Raw genomic sequence first — 19,003 nt, 5'->3', positions numbered from 1 at the left:
AGACATGTTTAAAGGGATCCTGAAATGCTGGCAATGTGCTGGGAAAAGACCCAGAAGATGTTGTGGAGTTTCATTTCTCTGCCAGTGGATTTTCACAGATGTGGGTTATGTTACTGCACAGACCCAGCTGCAGGTTGAACCCCAGGGACAGCACAGAATTTAACAACAGCTTTGGGAACTTTGGAGTGAATCTGCCAAGCATTAAGAAGCTCTTGTACACTTCTGTTTTCTGAAGAGGAAAGAATCCTTTCCTTTCCAGATTTTTACCAAATGGCTTTTGCATCTGTAAACACAGTGTGTGTTTAATTGTTATCCTCAGAACCAGAGCAACAAAATTAGGAAACCCTGAGAGAGAAATATGAGGGGAGATGAAGGCATTTTCAAAATTAGACCTGATTTTACAAAGCAAGAGCTTAGTTCAGCATTTTGCAAAGCCCTTTTGACTTTAAATCACTGTGAGCAAAATAAAGCATGTTTATGGGGCTGAGCAGGGCACAGGGCTTTGATTTATTCCTGCCAAAAAGTAATTGAGATTAAAACACTCTCCTTATGTGTTCAGTATTTTTTTTATTGGACATCTTAAGCAAAATTACAGCGCTGCTGAGCTGTGCCTCGAGGAGCTGGGTGGATTAATGCTTTGAATCCCAGGTTACAGCTCTAACGCCAGGTTCAACCTTGAGGTGGATTTTAGTTTGCTGAGAGAAATAGATGGTTTGGCTTGGTGGACTTTGCAGCTGATGCTGATCCGCTGCACCTTTGCTTTATATATTGGGAAAAAGCCCTAAGTTGGCACAGAAATGAGGATGGAAGCTCTCACTCAGGTGAGGGTTGTCAAAATCAATGTGTGGTATTGATAAGGAATTGTGTCTGTCAGAGCTGCTTCCTGGGACCTATGGAAGTCCACTCTACCCCCCTGAATGTTCCTCATATGGGAGCAGCCTGGGTGACAGCACAAGTTTAAATTTTTCCTTCTTTCTGAGTGTCTCAAGGAGAAGAGAGCTGAGAGAGGAGGCATCCACAGTAATTTTACCAAAATGATCCATTGCAGTAGAATTTGGAGTACAGGCTAGATTGAACTTTTGAAAAGCAGGATGATTTTTCAAATGTTTTGCTTGGCAGAACAGGTTGGTTCCAGAAGAGGTATGTGCTCTTTCCTCCCTTTGCCACAGTGCCCAGAGGAAATGCCTGAGTGCCCATGTGAAATCCTGTCCACAGGGTTATTCTGCCAGCATTTCTGGACTTTAATTCCATGGGCAGGGAGCCCTGTGAGGGTTGATAGCCTCTTCTGTTTCTCAGCATTTCTGTAAGAACTGTAGAGCTTATGAACTCCAGGCTACCCTGAAGGTGCTGGAAACTTCAGAGAGCATCCTCACATCTCAGCACCAGTTTTCCTCTGTCACAGTGTAAATCTCACCTGGCTCCATGGGAATGGGTTTAAACTGAACAAAGGACAAGTGGGTTTTTAATCAGGAGGAGGAGAGGTTTTGAATGTCAGGCATTCGAGACAGGACAGGCCAGAGCAGAGCTGTTGACAGGATTAATGTTCTGTATGTAGGTGAGATATAAAATAATCCTCTGGACTCAATGTCTCGACAGGCACCTGAGAGCTCAGGCTGCTCCCACAGTTCTGAGTGCTGATGTGTTTGCAGTGTACCCACTTTGATTGTCTGTAAGGACTGAACTTTGACTACTGTATGGCATGCAAAGTGTAATATTTCTTTCCTTTCCCAAATGCTTTCTATTACATGCCCAGGGCTTAGACCGCTCCAATTCCTGGGTAAACACTGGTGGTCCAAAAGCAGCCCCATGGGGATCCAACCCCAGCCCAAGTGCAGAGTCAACACAGGTGGTGTCTTCGGTAGAGGTTTTTCTGCCTTTGTTTTCCCTGATGTTTCCCTGTAGAATATCTTCCTTTCAGTGCATATTCCAGTTTTGGTGGTTTCTTTCTTTCTTTTTTTTTTTTTCTTAATTTTTTATTTGAAAACTTTTCAGTTTGGTTTTATAAATTCTCATCTTCTCCCCCACCACCCCCCACACTGCATGAAAAACCTCCGATCGCGTGAATGTGTCCCCTCCTTTCATTTCAGTGGTTGCTGGTCTGTGAAATGTAAATGCTGTGACTGCTTTTGTTTTCTTTTTTTCTCTTTCTCTCATGCTAGTTTCAGCTTCAGGTGGAGCACATTTCTAAGTGGGAACATTAATCACAGCTTCATAGTTCTGTCCATGTTTGCCATTCCTTTTGATGTCGTGAACCATTTTGCCATTCTCATCAAGCATTTAGTACTCATCGTCCAATAATCCTTCATGACTTTTTTGAGTGGAATATTGTGAACCCAAATTGATTGCCACATATGAGATTCTCTCTTAAAGCTTGTCAATTTGAGTGCTGGAGGCAGTGATTTGCCAGGGCCAATTGTATTGTTCTGTGTTGCAAAGTATGAAAACTTAACAGCAGCTTCAGTCAGGAAGAGTTTATTTATTTAGCCCCCATTGCCTGCTGCTCTCCACTGCATGGTTGCCTTGAACGTACCTCTCAACTGCTCCTCCTTCCCAGTTTGTCAGCCTTCCCAAAATACTTAGTCCAAGTTCACTTGCTCTCATGGCAAATTATTTCCATCAGAAGCTGAACTTGAGTGATTTTCTCCTTGCCCATGGCTGCAGCAGAGTGGGTGTGGGTACATCCCCCCACTCTTGGCCTCTGGTAGATTGAGAGGTATGGGCTGAAATTCCAAGTATTCCCTGTGCATGTTGATAAAATACAACGATGGAAAAAGTTTCATGCTTTGCAGCATTGTCTTTGTGCATCAGAACATGCAGTTCTTTAAATAACCAATCAAAATTGCTGTCATTTTGTTTAGACCCACTCTGTAAGTGGCTAAGAGTTTGAGAATGCTTAAAAGCCTGTAAAAACCCTACGGTTGGAAGAGTATTTTTGTAAACTTTCGTTGTCCTTGAGCTGCAAAACCCATCCACAGCAAACTTTAATGTCCTGTCATCATTCATTCATCTCCACTCCGTAGGCTACGGATCGAAGTTGTAATCGTATGTCTTCGCACACTGAGACGTCAAGTTTCTTACAAACATTAACAGGACGATTACCAACCAAAAAGGTAGATTTCAGTGGAGACAATTGATATTGTGGGGCAGGGAGGTCAAGTCATTCTGAAAACATGATGCAATTTATTCTTTTATTTATAGCCTGATTCCCCCACCCCCCATCCCCCCGAGGTCATTAGGAACTGCTGGTGCTTAACACCTCTGAATATCCAGGCTATAGGAAATATGAAGTATTTGGAATTGAATTGGGAAGAATTAAATGATCAGGAATTGCTTGTCTGGTTTAATGGCCATAGTGTTTGAGGCCAGTTTATTACTGGCTTTCAAAAAATATGAATAGCACTGTCTAGACATGTAAATGATACATTTTGTGTGCAAAATGAAAACGTGTTGGATAGCTTGGTGTGCTGAGCTCAATTATCCAGGTGTTAATCTAGAGAGACTCCAAGAAGGGAATAGGAGTCAGTTTGAAAGTAAACTCCTTTACAGGAAATGAGAACCTTGTAAACAATGTCAGAAAGGCAAAATGCCAGAGCTTTTATGTAATGAAAATGTGGCCACTGCCACCATCAGTGTGTGGGTTGATCGTCCCGAGAAAAGAAATCCAAGAGCTGTTTGAGCCCCATGTTTCTTTCTTACTGTTGTAAGTCCTTTCTCACAGTAAATATACATCTTTGTACAAATCACGTTATATGTCCACTTTTTACTCCTTTTTCCTGCGAAAATCAGACCAGGCAGAAAGGTAGATTTTTTAAACTAAACTGATTTGAGCACCAACCCTTTTTTTTTTTTTTAAATTATTAATTCTTGGGGGTGGGAGGAAAATTCTTTTGACACTTGAGATTCAATCCTGGAGCAAGATGCTGTGAAACGTTTCTCACATCACATGTCATAACCTCATCCCTCATTGTTAGCTGGGGATTTCTTTATGGGATGCCATCACTGCTGTCATGTCCTCAGTTATTTAGTTTGCTTAACTCATTGTTTGCCATACTTGCCATGGGCCCTGCTGACATTTCTCATGGGGACTGTGCTGGGAGCTGCTCTGGAGGCTGAGGCTGACTCTGGTTTGACTCTGTAGCTTTTCCACGAGGAGCTGGCCCTGCAGTGGGTTGTGTGCAGCGGGAGCGTGCGGGAGGCAGCCCTGCAGCAAGCCTGGTTCTTCTTCGAGCTGATGGTGAGCAAACACCTCCCTGATGTCTCCCAGCTCCTGCTTTCAAACAGAACCAGCAGCAGCTGCAAGTGGCTGTGCTGTGATTTATATCCCAATAGGTGAAGAGCATGGTGCATCATCTGTATTTTTCTGACAAACTGGATATGCTGAGGAAGAATCGTTTCCCGGAGCGCTTCATGGATGACGTGGCTGCACTGGTCAGCACAATTGCTGGTGATATAGTCTCCCGCTTCCAGAAGGTGATGGCAAACAATTACACTGAGCCCAGCTCAGCCACCAGCCCTCCTGCCTCTTGTTTGCTTGAAAACACACAGGGTTCTTCATCTGCTTTCTGGTTTTCTCTTCCTTCTCTCCAGGACACGGAAATGGTGGAGCGGCTCAACACCAGCCTCGCGTTTTTCCTCAATGATTTGTTGTCCATCATGGACAGAGGATTTGTGTTTTCTCTTATTAAGACCTGCTACAAACAGGTGAATGCAGATAAACATTGTGGCTTAAGTGAACCATGGCCGAGCCTGTTACTGTTAAATTTTTCTGGACACACAGTAAAATACGGACACAGAATTCTGCTGTTCACGTCTTCTTAGAGCAGGGCATTCTCAGGGGTTATTTAGGGTTTATGCTTCTCTGATTGGACTCTTAACTGTGAATTAGGAGTCGCTCTCTGGAGTGAATGGACATGCAGCAGGAAGGGGAGAATTATTCCCTCTGCTACCACGTTCAGAGTAATTGAATCAAAAATTATTGGGAGGTTCTGTGAAGGAGCTCAGACTATTGTGGTATCTTAAGAACACCGTGACCCTGGATGAACATATTGATCACTGAGCTCCTCTTCCATCCTTTGGGGGATGCAGGGTGTCCTTCCCCATAAGGAGGGCTCCTCATTTGCAGTGTGACAAGGATATCACCCTGAACCACAAAGTTCTGTTTGACTACAAACATCATTCTGACACTGTACAGAGGAGATAACAAGGGATCAGTGAGGAGCGAGTCTAAGCTTAGACTCATTTTCCCTGTAAAGTCTAAAACATTCTCTATAAGGGGCAAAGGAACAGCAAGAGCATTTAAGATTTTAAGTTGCCTGCTGTATATTACATGTGTTATGTGTCATTAATTGTATTTTTATACATAAAAGATACATGTATAAAAACCAACCTGCATCTTGGAACTGTTAGTGCATCACACTGTGGTCCTCACAACTCCCTGCTGAAATCAATAGGATGTGAGAATTACAGAATCAAAGAGCAGTTTGGGTTGGAAATGACCTTGAAGATCATCATGTTCCAACCCCCCAGTAGGTGAAGTCCACAGTTCTTCATTTGGTTATTTAAATATGACTGGTGTATAGCTCTTGTATTGAGAGATAGGTGGGATGTGTGTGGCTCCTGCACATCAGGAACTTAATCTCTAGCACCAAAAAGTGCTGTGGACATGGGTGTGTCCATTTAATGACACCAAGCTCTCCAGTTCCTGCTTTGGGAGTGTTTTTGGGGTGCATGGGTAGGCCAGGGAAACTCACCCTGCAGTTACGCTCTGTTTTGGTGCTGACTGCATTGCTGTGGGCTGGATTTTGCAGGTGTCTTCAAAGCTGTACTCCTTAACAAATCCAAGCAACCTGGCATCCCTGAGGCTGGACTTCCTGCGCATCATTTGCAGCCATGAGCACTATGTCACCTTGAATTTACCCTGCAGCTTGCTCACACCACCTGCATCTCCATCACCATCTGTGTCTTCAGCCACTTCCCAGGTACTGAGAAATTTGGGAAATGCAAGTTGATCTTGGTGCTGAGAATTAAGCCCTCTGAGGCAGTTTTATCACTCTACCTTCAGTCCCTCTCGCTAATATTTTTAGAAGTGTTTAGGTAGAAATCAGTTTTTCCTGCCACATAGGTTCTGATTGCTTTTGCTCTTTTATTTTTGAGGGAAGAGTGCCCATATCCCTCTCCTGGAAATGACCAGACACTGGTCTTAGGGACCTGGTCCCCTCTTATATTGGACAAACACAAATAAGTCATAAAAGAAAATACTTTGTCCAGTGTTACCCTTTTCTGGCTCCACAAGGGACTTCTGAGCTCCCTGCAGCTTAGTCCTGGCCTGCTCAGAAAAAGTAATTTGAATTAATGTGTTATTCATGTGGATTAATTAGTTGCAAAATCACATAAACTAAATCAAAACCTTCTTCAGCCTGAATAAGAGCATCCTTGAGTTAAAAGTTTAACCAATCCACTTTTGAAGGTTATTTGGTTTAACTTTCCTAACAGGGGAAGACAGTAACAACAAACAGAATTAATGGAAGGGTTACTGAGCTGGAATGAAGTGTGGATTAATGCCTTAATCCAAACAGAAAAGGGAAAAGGCGTGAGGTTGTCTTTAATTCTGAAAACTGCTTCTTATGTATTTCCTAAGCTTTGACTCTGATCGTGATGCAGCTTCTGAAACTTGATTTTTTCAGAGTTCTGGTTTCTCCACAAATGTCCAAGACCAGAAGATTGCAAATATGTTTGAGTTGTCTGTGCCTTTCCGCCAGCAGCATTACCTGGCCGGGCTGGTGCTCACAGAGCTGGCTGTCATTCTAGATCCTGATGCAGAAGGGTAAATCTTTACAAAGTTTTGTTTTTCAAAGAGCTTTCTGTAATTTCAAGCAAATGGTGGATGCAAAGAAAATCCTGGCATGGTCAGAATTTATATATAATTTTTTAAGCTATGATAAGAAAATGGTGATTTAAGAATCTTCTTTCTTCTTGCCCCTTGTGTTTCTTCCTTATCCCAGACTGTGTAAACCTGATTTCAGTCACATTTTTCCAGCTGAGAAGAAGGGGAAAGAGGTTCTTTCTGGGGCCTCCAAATGCCACAGGGGCACTGCTAGAGCTCTGAAAGGAAAATAGCTTTTCTCAAATGTAACAAGAAAATAATTTCCAACATTTAGGAAGCTTCTCTTGCTGGTGGTTTTAAATGTGCCTGTGGTTCTCCCAGCTTGTTTTAACTGTAAATTATGCATTGAGGAGGCCCCTGTGGGTTACACAAATAGACAAATAGAGTCAAGCATTCTAGAGTTTGTCAGTGACTTGCCAGTGACTTGTGCAGCAAATAATTCTCTGCTGTAGTCCTGACATCCAGTCTGTTCCTTGTGTTATTTAGGGCTGTTTTCTGCCTTGCCTGTTTAAAATGGGTTGCAATGGAAATTATTGATTGCTTCCACAGTCCTGAGTTCCCTCACAGACATTTTTCTCAAGGTGGACTCAGAAATATCAGCCGAGTCGACAAATGCTGATGATTCATGGTTAATTCTGCCCCTTTGCCAAGAGGTCTCTGGAGTTAAACATTCATTCTGTTTCCTCTTGGAGAAGAAAGTGATGCCATAAACTGGAATATTTTCCTGTATATTTACATAACACTGCAGTCCCATTTGTTTGGCCTGAAATGGAAAGAGCAGCAAATCTTTACCCATACGTGCTGTCTGCAGAAATTCTTTTTGTGCCAGAGGAGCATCCTGCTCACTGTTTAGAAGTCAGGCCCTGTCTCTGAGTGTGTCTGTCCTTGTTCTTCACAAACTTTCTGTTCTCTACCTGCCTACCAAGCCCTTCAGCCTGGCTCAGAATGGTCATTTCTGCACAGACGAGCTTGCTGGTGTCCACTGGGGAGACAACTCCTCTCTCAAACCTTGTCTAGCCAGAAAAAGCCCCCTAGTACCAGTTCAACTCTGGAGATGCATTTTGATCAAAGCTCCTGAAGTTGGGGCAGGTATATACCTGTAAAACATTTATTTTTTTACTGTTCTCCAGAAAAACCTGGAATTTCAGGTTTGTTGACTTCTCAAGCTCAAAACCTCTGCATTTCTCCTGGTAGATCTGTCACAGAAAGTAAACAAGTGTGTTCAGATCTTGTCTTCCCTTGCTGTGAAGACTTTTAGCAGCCATGCAGTATCACCAGCAGAGAGTTCACACTTGCCTTCCATAAAGTACTGTGGCCACCACTGAAACTGAAAGCTCAGAATTGTTCCCAGTTCATTATCCTGCAGCAGGAGTGGAAAGGGCTGTTCATCTAATTGTTTATTGTGTTAGAGACCTGCTTTAGGCTTTGATAGGTGATCCAGAGCCTTAAATGTGTTCTGTCCTTGCTCTTTTTGTTCCATTAGCAAGATATGTTTAGTTTTAGCTCATTCTGTAAGAACTCTTTGGGTTGAGTTGGACAGAAAAGGATCAGTTCCCTGGTGCCTGGAGGTGTGTGTTGTGTACGTGCCAGGTGTGACAGGGTGCAGAGCAGCCCTGCAGAGCACCTGCAGCCTGGAAAACAGGACAAACGAAGCTTGCAGGGGAAGGGATCCAGCTGGACGTGACACAGTGCCAGCAGCTGGACCCTGCACAGTTGTCTCTGCAAACACTGCGGGGGTGCTTTGGCCATCACACACAGCGTCCACGCTGCCCATCTTGGCTGAGGGTGCAGGCCACAAGTGAGAAAATCAGAATTCAGTCCTCAGGGTTCAGTGCCACAGTCAGTTGTGCAGAAGTGTGGGTGGGTGTTGACAGAAATCCAGGCCAGGGCTGAGATAAGGGAGGGGATGGAGGAAGGGCAGCGAGATCGATTCGCTGCCTTATCAGGCAGGAAGAGCAGGGATTGCATTTCCTTCTCTCCTCCGTGGATTGATCCACCACAGTGCCCACTCAGCCCTGGAAAAGTGACAAAGAAATCCACGGATCCCTAGGTTGGAATTAGGCAGCATTGCTTGGATGTTTTCCCTATCTGCAGTTTTATGGCCTGTGGGATAGTTTCCCTTGAATTTTTAAAAATGTGATTTAAGTGCCACTCCTTCAAAATAATACAAAGACTTTCCTTTATCCTTAATCTGAAGGAACCAGTCACTTAAATAAGCGTTTCCTTCCTAGTTGTTAAGGCTCTCACTAATTACACAAACAAGTAATTGTAGCATCTCATTATGGATTGATTAAAAGCCACAGGGAGGACCTGCAGCTCCAATAGCTGATGTCCTCCCAAGCCGTACTGCTGCCTTATAGTCAGCTTCAAACCCCCAAAAATCCAGTCAAAGCCTGTTTTTTTTTAACCAGAACTCACCTCTACTTTTCAGGTAAAGTGGATACTGCCTGAAATTCAGCACTTGTTTTAATACCTCAGGTCTGAACATTGCAGCTTATGTTTTGCTACTGCCTAATGTCTGAGCTTCCTTGGCTGCTTCATGCATGGGGTAAAGTGTCTTCTTGGCTGGTTTGCCTACAGAAGCAAATAGCTGCAGAGAGAACCTGCTATTTGCTCTGGGAGAGTTTTGCCTCTGCGTGGTGGCTGAGGGGATTGAAAGGAGCAGAGTCCTTGAGAGATTCAGGGGAGTTTTTGTGTTTTCAAGGAGTGTCACACATGGTGCCCTATAAAAGGGCTCTGCCAGTGTTTGCATCTGAATAATGACAGAAGCCATTTTGGCTATTTTTACTTCTATCCCTTCATGTCTTTGCCACTTTTTATTCGAAATTATGGATCTGTAGTCTGTTTTGGTTCAGTAGTTGCATGGGGTAGGGTGGGGAGCTGAAGCAGAAACTTCCTGATCATTTGATTAAAGTAATGTCCTGGTTTAGGAGGGTTTGTCCCTCTATAAATGGTGTTAAATAGAAACAGTTAAAGAAAACAATGAATGGTTTTACTAAACCCACTGTCCTCTCAAGTTTCTCTCCCTGTTTTCCATATTCTCTAAGTTTTTCTAAAAGTTTTTAGTAGATTCAATGCTTCAGCATAGCAGTAGCTGGGACTTTGGGGGTTTTTAAAGGAAAATACGAGTGTTCACATTATACTGGGTGTGCATTCCACAAGATATTTTTGCCCATTTTACAAGGCACAGTGAAAAACCAGCCATCTGTAAAATCCATGGGAGATCAAAAAAACCCACATGCAACGCAGTTCGCGTGAAGTTAAAAATAAAAAATGGGATTTTTTTTTTTTTTTTCCTTTTTGAAGCCCCTTAGTTACAAAAGAGAGTTTCCTTTGAAGATATTAACTAATGTGCATGACCCAACTGTCTTTTTAACAGTTTGTTTGGATTGCATAAGAAGGTCATCAACATGGTACACAACCTGCTGTCCAGCCACGACTCGGACCCGCGGTACGCTGACCCCCAGGTAAAGGCCCGGGTGGCAATGCTGTATCTACCTCTGATTGGCGTGATCATGGAAACTGTGCCTCAGCTCTATGACTTCACAGGTATTTGATATTCTCTGCCTTGGCTATCTGCTCATCTGCTCACCAGGCTGGGGTGTTTGGGTTCTGAAATTGAATTATGTATGAACATAGCCTGTGCTGTCGGATGAGGTTGTTTCTGAATTGCGATTTGGATATTCTTTCATGTTTGTTTTCACTTGCAAAATGTGCCTTCAATGCCTGTTGACACTCAAAAGTTTCATTTGCCCATTTGTTAGCATGAAATAAATAATAAAAAAAAGCAGTGCATTTTAGTTTACATCCCACTGGCTGATGTAAATGCAGAGCAGGCTTCCACCTATGTCTCTGACCTGCTTAAAAAGTCACCCCTCACACTGTACCAGAATCCCTAAATCCAAAGGATAAGCAGAGTTCCTAATTCCAAAGGAAAACCAGAATTCCTCTTCTTCCTCCTGTCACGTGCTTCATCAGCAGTTCATTTTCCAGGGTGCTTTGCAAAGTGTCCCAAAGAGCAGAAGAGGTAATTTCAACCAGGGCAGGGAGTCTAATCAGGATAGTTTGGAATTCAGAGTTCTTCTCTACATCCTTTGAGTTTACTGACACCATAAAGCTGCAAGAAAGGATTTGGATTAATCAAAAGGTCCATTGTTAGGAGGGGTTTAGGTACTGAGGTTGTGTAGGTTGCATTTGGGAATTGCTTTCTTTGCTTTCCTGCCCTCAAATCGTTGTCCTGTTCTTTGCAGGACCCCTTGAGTGGGGTGATCTTCAGTTTGCATTCCCAGTTCAGTGAGACCAGCGCTGTGGATGCGGTCTGGGGGGTGAAGCCTTGGATTTGGGGCCTGACTAAAGTCCTGTATTTCTCTGCAGAGAGTCACAACCAGCGGGGGAGGCCAAGCTGTGTCACCGTGGATGATTATGAGAGCGAGGGTGGCAGCATGATCAGCCAGACAGTGGCCATGGCCATTGCAGGGACTTCTGTCCCCCAGCTCACCAGGCCCAGCAGTTTTCTACTCCCTTCTTCGGTACAAATCCATCTCTCCCTGTTTCCTGACCCTCAGTCTGTGTCAACCAGCAGATACTCGGCAGGTTCTGTGTGGGCCCACGTCAGTTTGTAGTTGAGTATGCAGAGGGACAGCAAGGGGGACAAAGCATGTTTGTATGTTGCTGTGTCTGTATTAGAGGGGGCATAAGAAAATGCCAAGGAGGGATACGAATCAACAAACGTCAGAAAGTGGGAGAATTCTCTTTCCTGATAAAGATTCTCTTGTTCTGAAACAATCTTATAAAAGCTCTGTGAAGTGCAGTAGTCACTAGGAGCTTAAAGTCCTAAGAATAAATTCTACCCCAGGTAAATCCCACCTAGCTGAAGACAAGGAGGGGCCATTTTCCCTGTTCTCTGCACAGAGAGGGAATCCTGATTCTGCTAGCAGGCAGACTATTCCATTTATGCCTTCTCTTGCCTTTACTTCAGGCAGGACCAGGACCCCATGTTGCTGGAATTCAGGTGCACTCTCAGTGAGACACTGATAGATGCATGAGATAACATGGAGCCCCTCTGTTAACCCCTAAGCTGCTGAGGTTATTACAGTTATCTCAAGGGAAGAAACTCGTACTCTGTGGTGATTGGAATGTGTGGGTGTGAAGCAGTGTCCTGACCTGTGTTTCAGAGTGGCAGGCAGCACTCCACCTTCTCAACAGAGTCCAGCCGCAGCCTCCTCATCTGCCTGCTCTGGGTGCTGAAGAATGCAGATGAGAGTGTCCTGCAGAAATGGTTCACTGACCTGTCAGTGCTGCAGCTCAACCGCCTGCTGGACCTGCTCTATCTCTGTGTGTCCTGCTTTGAGTACAAGGTACTGCCAAGTTGGAACCTCCTGGAGTCCCTCCTGGGCCCTGCCGAGGACCTTTACACTCCCATCCTTTACACGACTGCAGAAAGGCATTTCCTGCTCCCTCCAAAGAATTTCCTGTACTCACAATCCCAAGGCCAGGCTTTTCCCATGTTTACTTCCCAGCCATGTGAGTGTCTGTGCCTTGTTTCACTTCTCAAGCAGTTTGTGCTGCTTGGCCCCTCATCTGGGAACTGCTGCAGTGTCACTTCGAAAAGAGAGTTTTCTGTAGCAGTGCTGGAATCTGAGTGATTGATCTACCTACCAAATTAAGCTGTATTCCTTTCTTACTGCATGTCTTAAAGATATTTTGTGTTGTTAACTCTTAGCAAGTATCCCAAATTGAAAAAAATCTTCCCTCATGGTTTTGTTTGGAACTTGCAGGGCAAGAAAGTGTTTGAAAGAATGAACAGTCTGACATTTAAGAAGTCAAAAGACATGAGAGCCAAACTTGAAGAAGCAATTTTGGGCAGCATAGGGGCAAGACAGGAAATGGTCCGAAGAAGTAGAGGACAGCTGGGTAAGTAAAGGAGTCCTCTGTGCCATCCCTTTTTTCCAAAAGCTGCTCCTCCCATGCCCAATATTATTTGCACCCACTGTGGTGTGGGATAAAGAGGCCCCTAGGAAAGTTGTTTGCAGCATCCTTCCTTGGGTCTGCAAAATCTCTACACTTTTCCTAAATGGCAGACAATTTGTTTATTATTTGGATTGCCTTTTTAAGTGGGATAACATCTCATTTATGGGGTGTTCTTGCCTTAGTTTTTTCTAGTGTAGCATTTTCTAGAGTGCCCCGTTCAAGGATCAGAGAGGAAAACAAACTGCCTGATCTTGCTCTGACAGCTCTGAAAATGCCTGGACATTTCTGCTGACTTAAGGAGACTTGAAGTAGCTGTGTTGGGCTAACAGGCACCTTCTGATGATTTTTACTGTTCGTAAAATGCAGTAATTTTTATGACCACCCAAAATTCAAAGAGTGGCCCAGGGACTAGGACAAGAATTTTTGTCTCCTGCTCTGCCACATGAGCCTGTCATTGTGGGCTAAGGTGGATAAATAGTTTAGACCCATAATTAAGGAATCACTTCAGAGATGGGAACCTTTATTTTTTTCTTAACTTTTATTACTTGAAATTCCCCTGCCCTCCCAGCAATGAGAATAAAAGATTGTGAGGTGGGAAAGGGGGTCTTGGCACCACCCTGAGAGCGTTCCTGAGTGCCAGTTGAGGATAGCAGTGTTGGAATGCTGAGGGTTGGCACACTCAGGCTCCTTGTGCAGTCCAAGGAAGGGACTCCTCTCACCAGTGAGTGTCTCAGCTGCCTCTCTGTGTCTCATGCCACTAAGCAGTGACAGAATTAGGGCCATGTAAACATCCTGGGTGAGTGCCACAGAGCCTCAGGCTCTAGAAAATCATCTTTGTTGCCACCTGCCACTCGTGAGCAGATCTGGAGCTGCTGCTGGTGCTGCAGAATGAACATCAGCTGACTGAGTGCTGTTGTTTTGCTGTTCCCCTGCAGAGAGGAGCCCTTCTGGGAGTGCTTTTGGAAGTCAGGAGAATCTGAGGTGGAGAAAGGATATGACTCACTGGCGGCAGAACACAGAGAAGCTTGACAAGTAACTGTGCCTTATCCTTCTGCTCTACCCATGTGCCAGGGCCTGTGAGAGCAGGGTCCCCCTCCCCACAGAAGGTCACTGCCAGCAGCCACTCAGCCCTTGTGCCAGCAGGTTTGAGCCCTCGGGTGCACAGGGCTGTCATTGGAAAAAAAAAAAAAAAGCTTTTAACACTGCCCTCCCAATTCTTTGCCTTTCCACTGTCTCTTGCTTCCTTAGACTTCCAAATCAGATTTAAAGAGATTTATACAATCCATTACTGTCTTAAAACCCTACCCTAAGCTGTAATTTAGAGGGAAGATCCATTAAGAATTTCCACAAGATGGCATTTATATCTCATGTCATATTTCCTTTATTCCATAAGAGCATTCTGGAGTTCTCAAAGCTCGCTTTCCTTTCCTGTCCTAATCCATCACTTTGATTGTTTTTCCACATGTGCTGTGCTTTTAGAAGCCACAAACCAGCCAGGTACTGTAGCATTGGTGTGCAGTTCTTATAAATGGCCATTTTGTACATCTGCAGACTCAATCATCACAGCGTTGTTTGTGATGCTTGGCAGAATTTCTCAGTGTGTGTGTGTGCAAGCAACTGACTGGAATGAGCTCTTTTGGCTTATTACACCCATTTCCTTGAAAATTCCCCTCTCCTGGTGTGGTTTAATCCAGAGGGCTCAGGAGCTGTATTTGAGCTTTGCTGTGCACGTTTTCTGTCTCCTCAAATTGCAACCTGCAGTCTCCATCCTCCCAGCAAAAGAATTGTTCATTATCCTAGGGAAGCAATTTCAGCCCAAGTGAAGCTCTGAAGAAACTGAGGAATGGGGTCCTCAGAGCCCAGATGGAGATCAAGCCAAATTTTACTCTGGCAGACATTGACTCTTCCTGGAGTAGAAAGCAATTCTTCACAGCCTTTAGTTCTTTTGTCCCACACAAAAATGTAATTTCTCCTTATGACAGGTAGTGGCTTTTTGTCCAAGGCTCCAGTCCTTTTGAGTCATTGGTAAAGCCAAATGACATGGGTATTTCAACCTGCTGTTGAAGTGATGCAGATTTAAATTCCAGAGTCACACCAGGTTAAAATTTGGGCCTGAAAGCCTCATCAGTTCACTGCCAGCATTGGGTCTAAGCCCTGTCCTTCCCAGAAGGAGCTCAAGTACACATTTAACAGCTGTGGAATTCCTTGGTGGTCAAAGGATGGTGTCTTACCTCACAAAATGAGCTGCTTAGATAAAACTCTCTAGAGCTGCTTTCTAACCCCTGCTTGCTGTGACTGGGTCTGCTGCGTCCTGTGTGTGTAGGTAAACCCTATAAACCTTTGAAACCCCATAAACAAGAATTTTCACTCCAAGAGCTGTGCACAGCTTGCAGCTGCTTTCATTTTATGCAGATGATCTTATTTTATGTGCGGCCAGGTCCCAAAACTTCCTGTCCTGGAGATGTTGGGGATGTGAGCCAGCCCCCAGATGATGTGGAGTGTGGCAAGGAAGGGCTACTGCAATACAGCTCCAAGAGCCAAATTATTTCTCACTCTCTCTGTATTTTTGTGGGATATTGGTCACCCTCCTGCTGGGATTTGCCGTGGCATGAGTCTGTCAGAGATGGCATCTGTGACAGGGCAGGCCAGGGTTGGGCTCTTGCAGTACACCACTGGATCTCTGCCCAGTGCAGCTGGTGCCACTGGAAGGGGCTGGTTGTGCTGAATTCCTGGAGCCACAGGTGTGAGTGGGTGTCTGGACTTTGCAAGGCTTTCCAGGAAAGCGAGTACCTGGCATGGAGCAACAAAACTTTGTCCTTCTCCTCAGAGGGGAAGTTGTGCTTCAGGGATTAAATGCAGTGTAGCCTGGAGAGATAAGATTGCAGCCTGGCAGGCTGCACTGTGCTGCTCCCAGTGCAGGTTCCCAGCTCGTGTAGCACCACCATGTGTCCACAGCCTGCAGCATAAAGCCACATGTCCTGTTCCTGGTTGTGCTGTCGCATGCCTAACGATGCTGCTGAGCCAGTTTGGAGTTGGACTGGGCTTCTAAACTGTTGTTGTGTTCCTGGGAGAGTAGTGAAGTGTCAGAGAGCAGTGTGAGCTCTCCAAGCATGATGAACGTGAAGCCTCTGTAAGTCTGTACTTGTGAAAAACTGAGTTTTCCTTCCTGTCCTCTCAGGGGTGCATTGAAATATCCTCGTAGTGTTGTCCAGTGATAAATATACAAACTGTAACTGGGAGTTTCCTGCTAGTGAGAGAACATTTTTGACTGGAAAATATGTAGGTCTGTTCCTTAATCAGAAGGTAATTTTACTGCTTTACTTTCTCTGATCAGGTCAAGGGCAGAGATAGAACATGAGGCACTCATCGATGGGAATCTTGCAACAGAAGCCAACCTGATAATTTTGGATACTCTAGAGATAGTTGTGCAGGTGAGGTTGATAAAACAGTGGAGGTCTAGTGGCATTACAGTCACCTGGCCAAGCAGCACTTTGTTAAACAAAACTGCCTCAGTGCTGAGAGAACTGTTCAGCTGCATCAGGAAAGAGGTGATGCCTCTCCTAATCCCAGCCTGGAACAATCTGGTTTTACATCGCAGTACCTTCCTTCAGTCTCGAAATTGAGAATTTGAAGATTGTCCCCTTCTTGTAGTTTAATAGTTATTCAGGAATGAACTGTAAAAATCTCCAAATCTTGCCCTATCCCAAGCAGTTCCTCCAGTTCTTCCCAAACCTGCCTCAAATCATTGGGTTCCAGGTAAGCCTCCTGGACCTGTACTCACTTTTCCCCTTGATTTCTGTACAAGTGGACCTGGGCATGGGCTGGGAGCAGGCAGGACCATGCTTCCCAAATCCACCTCTGATCTGCAGAGAGACCCAGGAATCCCAAGAGTTGTACTCTGTGCCTGAATAACCCACCCAGAACCCAGCTATGGGCTTTCCCTCCAGCAGAACAATGTCCCCAAAGGTCAGAGCCTCACTGGGGACAAAGAATCCCCATTCCACCTGCTTTACCCATGGATCAGGTTCTTCACCTGGGGACTGCTCAGAATGGGGCTGATTGGCAGGCCCAGCTAAGTGGGTAATTTCCCCATGCAAAGGACTTTTGGTCTGAGCTCTTTGCTCTCTCCCACACACACAGGCACACAGGAGGTTCATTTTTCTCATGGAATTTTGGTTTCCCTTTGCAGACGGTGTCCGTGACGGAGTCCAAGGAGAGCATCCTGGGTGGGGTGCTCAAAGTGCTGCTGCACAGCATGGCCTGCAACCAAAGTGCCCTTTACCTCCAGCACTGCTTTGCCACACAGAGAGCTTTGGTCTCAAAGGTGAATGCCCTGTGGGGGCAGAAATCCACCCTGAGCAGCACTGAGGGAGGAAGGCACTCTTTCTTCCTTTGTATGGGGTCACTTCCCCAAGCATTTCTTATTTTGGGCAGTATTAATTTTCAGGCAGCGTAGCCTGCCCTGGTTTTCATGGGCAGTACCTGCATTTCTGCATTTTGAGGCTGGCTGCACCAAAAAGTGCAGCTCACACACCGTGGATGGGATGGGGGTTCCTGCTGGCTGGGACTGAGTGGGAAGAGGCACCTGCTTAGTGGGGAGCTCAAGGCACAGGTGGGGTTTAAGCTGGACAAATCTCACTTTAAATTGATTTGTTCCCCAATTTCTGTAGGTGTGTTCAGAGAAGCTCAAAGTTTTAAGCCTGAGTTTTTGGAAGTGATGTAAATCAGTGTGAGGGTGTAGATGTAGGAGTAAATTGGAGGGGAAAGCAAAATGAGCTTCCAGTGCTGCCAGTTTTGCCTTACTTAAAGTGATTCAAATGAGCATCATTCCCCTCAAAACAGGGGTTGGGCTCCCTCTCATTCACTGCTGCCTGTTTATCCAAGTGCTCCTTCCTGCCTGTCCAAGCACCCATTTCCTCCCCTGCTGTTTTCCAGTTCCCTGAGCTGCTGTTTGAGGAGGAGACAGAGCAATGTGCAGACCTGTGCCTGAGGCTCCTGAGGCACTGCAGCAGCAGCATTGGCACCATCAGGTCCCACGCCAGTGCCTCCCTGTACCTCCTCATGAGGCAGAACTTCGAGATTGGCAACGTGAGTCCTGCTGCCCTTCACTTGTTACTGCAGATAACGGGGTTGGGCGCTGCTGGCTTTGGGTGCAGTCCCCCACAGACCTGAGGGACACCCTGCCTCTGGGGCCAGGGACTGTGAGCAGAGATTAGGGGATTCTACCTTTTAGGCTTGACCTAAACAAGCACAGCTGGGATCAAAGGTGTTTCATGAGGGAATCATCCTGTTCAGGATGTGCCAGAGGAGACCATGTGGAAACAGACAACACCAATATTTTTGCAGGAGAACCTTTATCTGGAACTAAATAATCATCAGATTAAGAAGTTTGGCAGCACCAGGTTTATTCTAATCACTGCTCTGAGATAGCTTTTCTTGCAAAACTTCAGTTTCCTTTTCTCTGTCAGGTCAGGAGAAAGGTGCCATGACCAAAGCACTGTTTTTGCACTGTCTCCAGGCTGCTGAAATACCATAACAACATCTCTGTTGCAGAACTTTGCCAGAGTGAAGATGCAGGTGACCATGTCCCTTTCATCCCTGGTGGGGACATCCCAGAACTTCAATGAAGAATTTCTGCGACGTTCCCTCAAGACTATTCTGACATATGCTGAAGAAGATCTGGAACTTAGGGAGACAACATTTCCTGACCAGGTAAAAGACAAACCACAAGACAAGTAATTCATTAACAGGCTGTGCCTAAACCTCCATCTAGAACTGGAATCTGCATGCATTCTCTGAAAAGGGTTTGGTTTTTAGTTTTTTTAATCAACAAATCACATAAAACTCAGGTCTTTGATTAGTCCTGAGAAGATGTGAACACACAAAGATTCAGAGTGCCCATGTTCCTCACATAACAATGTGTAGCTCAATTCCCATTGCCATTTCTTTACAACACCTTATTTTTCACAGGTCCAGGATTTAGTGTTCAACCTCCATATGATCCTGTCAGACACAGTTAAAATGAAGGAGCACCAGGAAGATCCAGAAATGCTGATTGACCTGATGTACAGGTAGAGTTGACTCTGTAGAGACAGGAGATGTCAGTGCTGCATGTGGATTTGGGCTCAGATGCTGCACATTTGGGCACTT

The 19,003-nt window shown here is 45.0% G+C and overlaps 1 protein-coding gene across 8 annotated transcripts in view; it reads left to right on the top strand.

Annotated features, from left to right (window-relative positions):
* DOCK7 (dedicator of cytokinesis 7) overlaps positions 1–19,003 on the top strand; it is a 91,481-nt gene that overhangs the window by 57,880 nt on the left and 14,598 nt on the right. For 2 of the 8 annotated variants that reach the window (XM_062497792.1, XM_062497794.1), the window contains exons 23-39: positions 1,754–1,846; positions 3,021–3,110; positions 4,139–4,234; positions 4,330–4,470; positions 4,588–4,701; positions 5,808–5,978; positions 6,684–6,823; positions 10,263–10,432; positions 11,258–11,412; positions 12,058–12,240; positions 12,661–12,796; positions 13,789–13,885; positions 16,188–16,284; positions 17,043–17,177; positions 17,789–17,941; positions 18,407–18,565; positions 18,824–18,924. In XM_062497792.1, coding sequence (XP_062353776.1) covers positions 1,754–1,846; positions 3,021–3,110; positions 4,139–4,234; positions 4,330–4,470; positions 4,588–4,701; positions 5,808–5,978; positions 6,684–6,823; positions 10,263–10,432; positions 11,258–11,412; positions 12,058–12,240; positions 12,661–12,796; positions 13,789–13,885; positions 16,188–16,284; positions 17,043–17,177; positions 17,789–17,941; positions 18,407–18,565; positions 18,824–18,924 — 2,231 coding nt within the window. Of the gene's footprint in view, positions 1–1,753; positions 1,847–3,020; positions 3,111–4,138; positions 4,235–4,329; positions 4,471–4,587; positions 4,702–5,807; positions 5,979–6,683; positions 6,824–10,262; positions 10,433–11,257; positions 11,413–12,057; positions 12,241–12,660; positions 12,797–13,761; positions 13,886–14,332; positions 14,351–16,187; positions 16,285–17,042; positions 17,178–17,788; positions 17,942–18,406; positions 18,566–18,823; positions 18,925–19,003 lie in introns of all 8 variants that reach the window. The other 6 variants (XM_062497797.1, XM_062497800.1, XM_062497795.1 and 3 more) reach the window with 4 other exon arrangements.

Source organism: Cinclus cinclus, chromosome 8, assembly GCF_963662255.1.
Source record: "Cinclus cinclus chromosome 8, bCinCin1.1, whole genome shotgun sequence".
NCBI classification, from domain to species: domain Eukaryota; kingdom Metazoa; phylum Chordata; class Aves; order Passeriformes; family Cinclidae; genus Cinclus; species Cinclus cinclus.
Note: the sequence above shows the minus strand (reverse complement) of the source record. Positions and strands in the feature narration are given on the sequence as shown.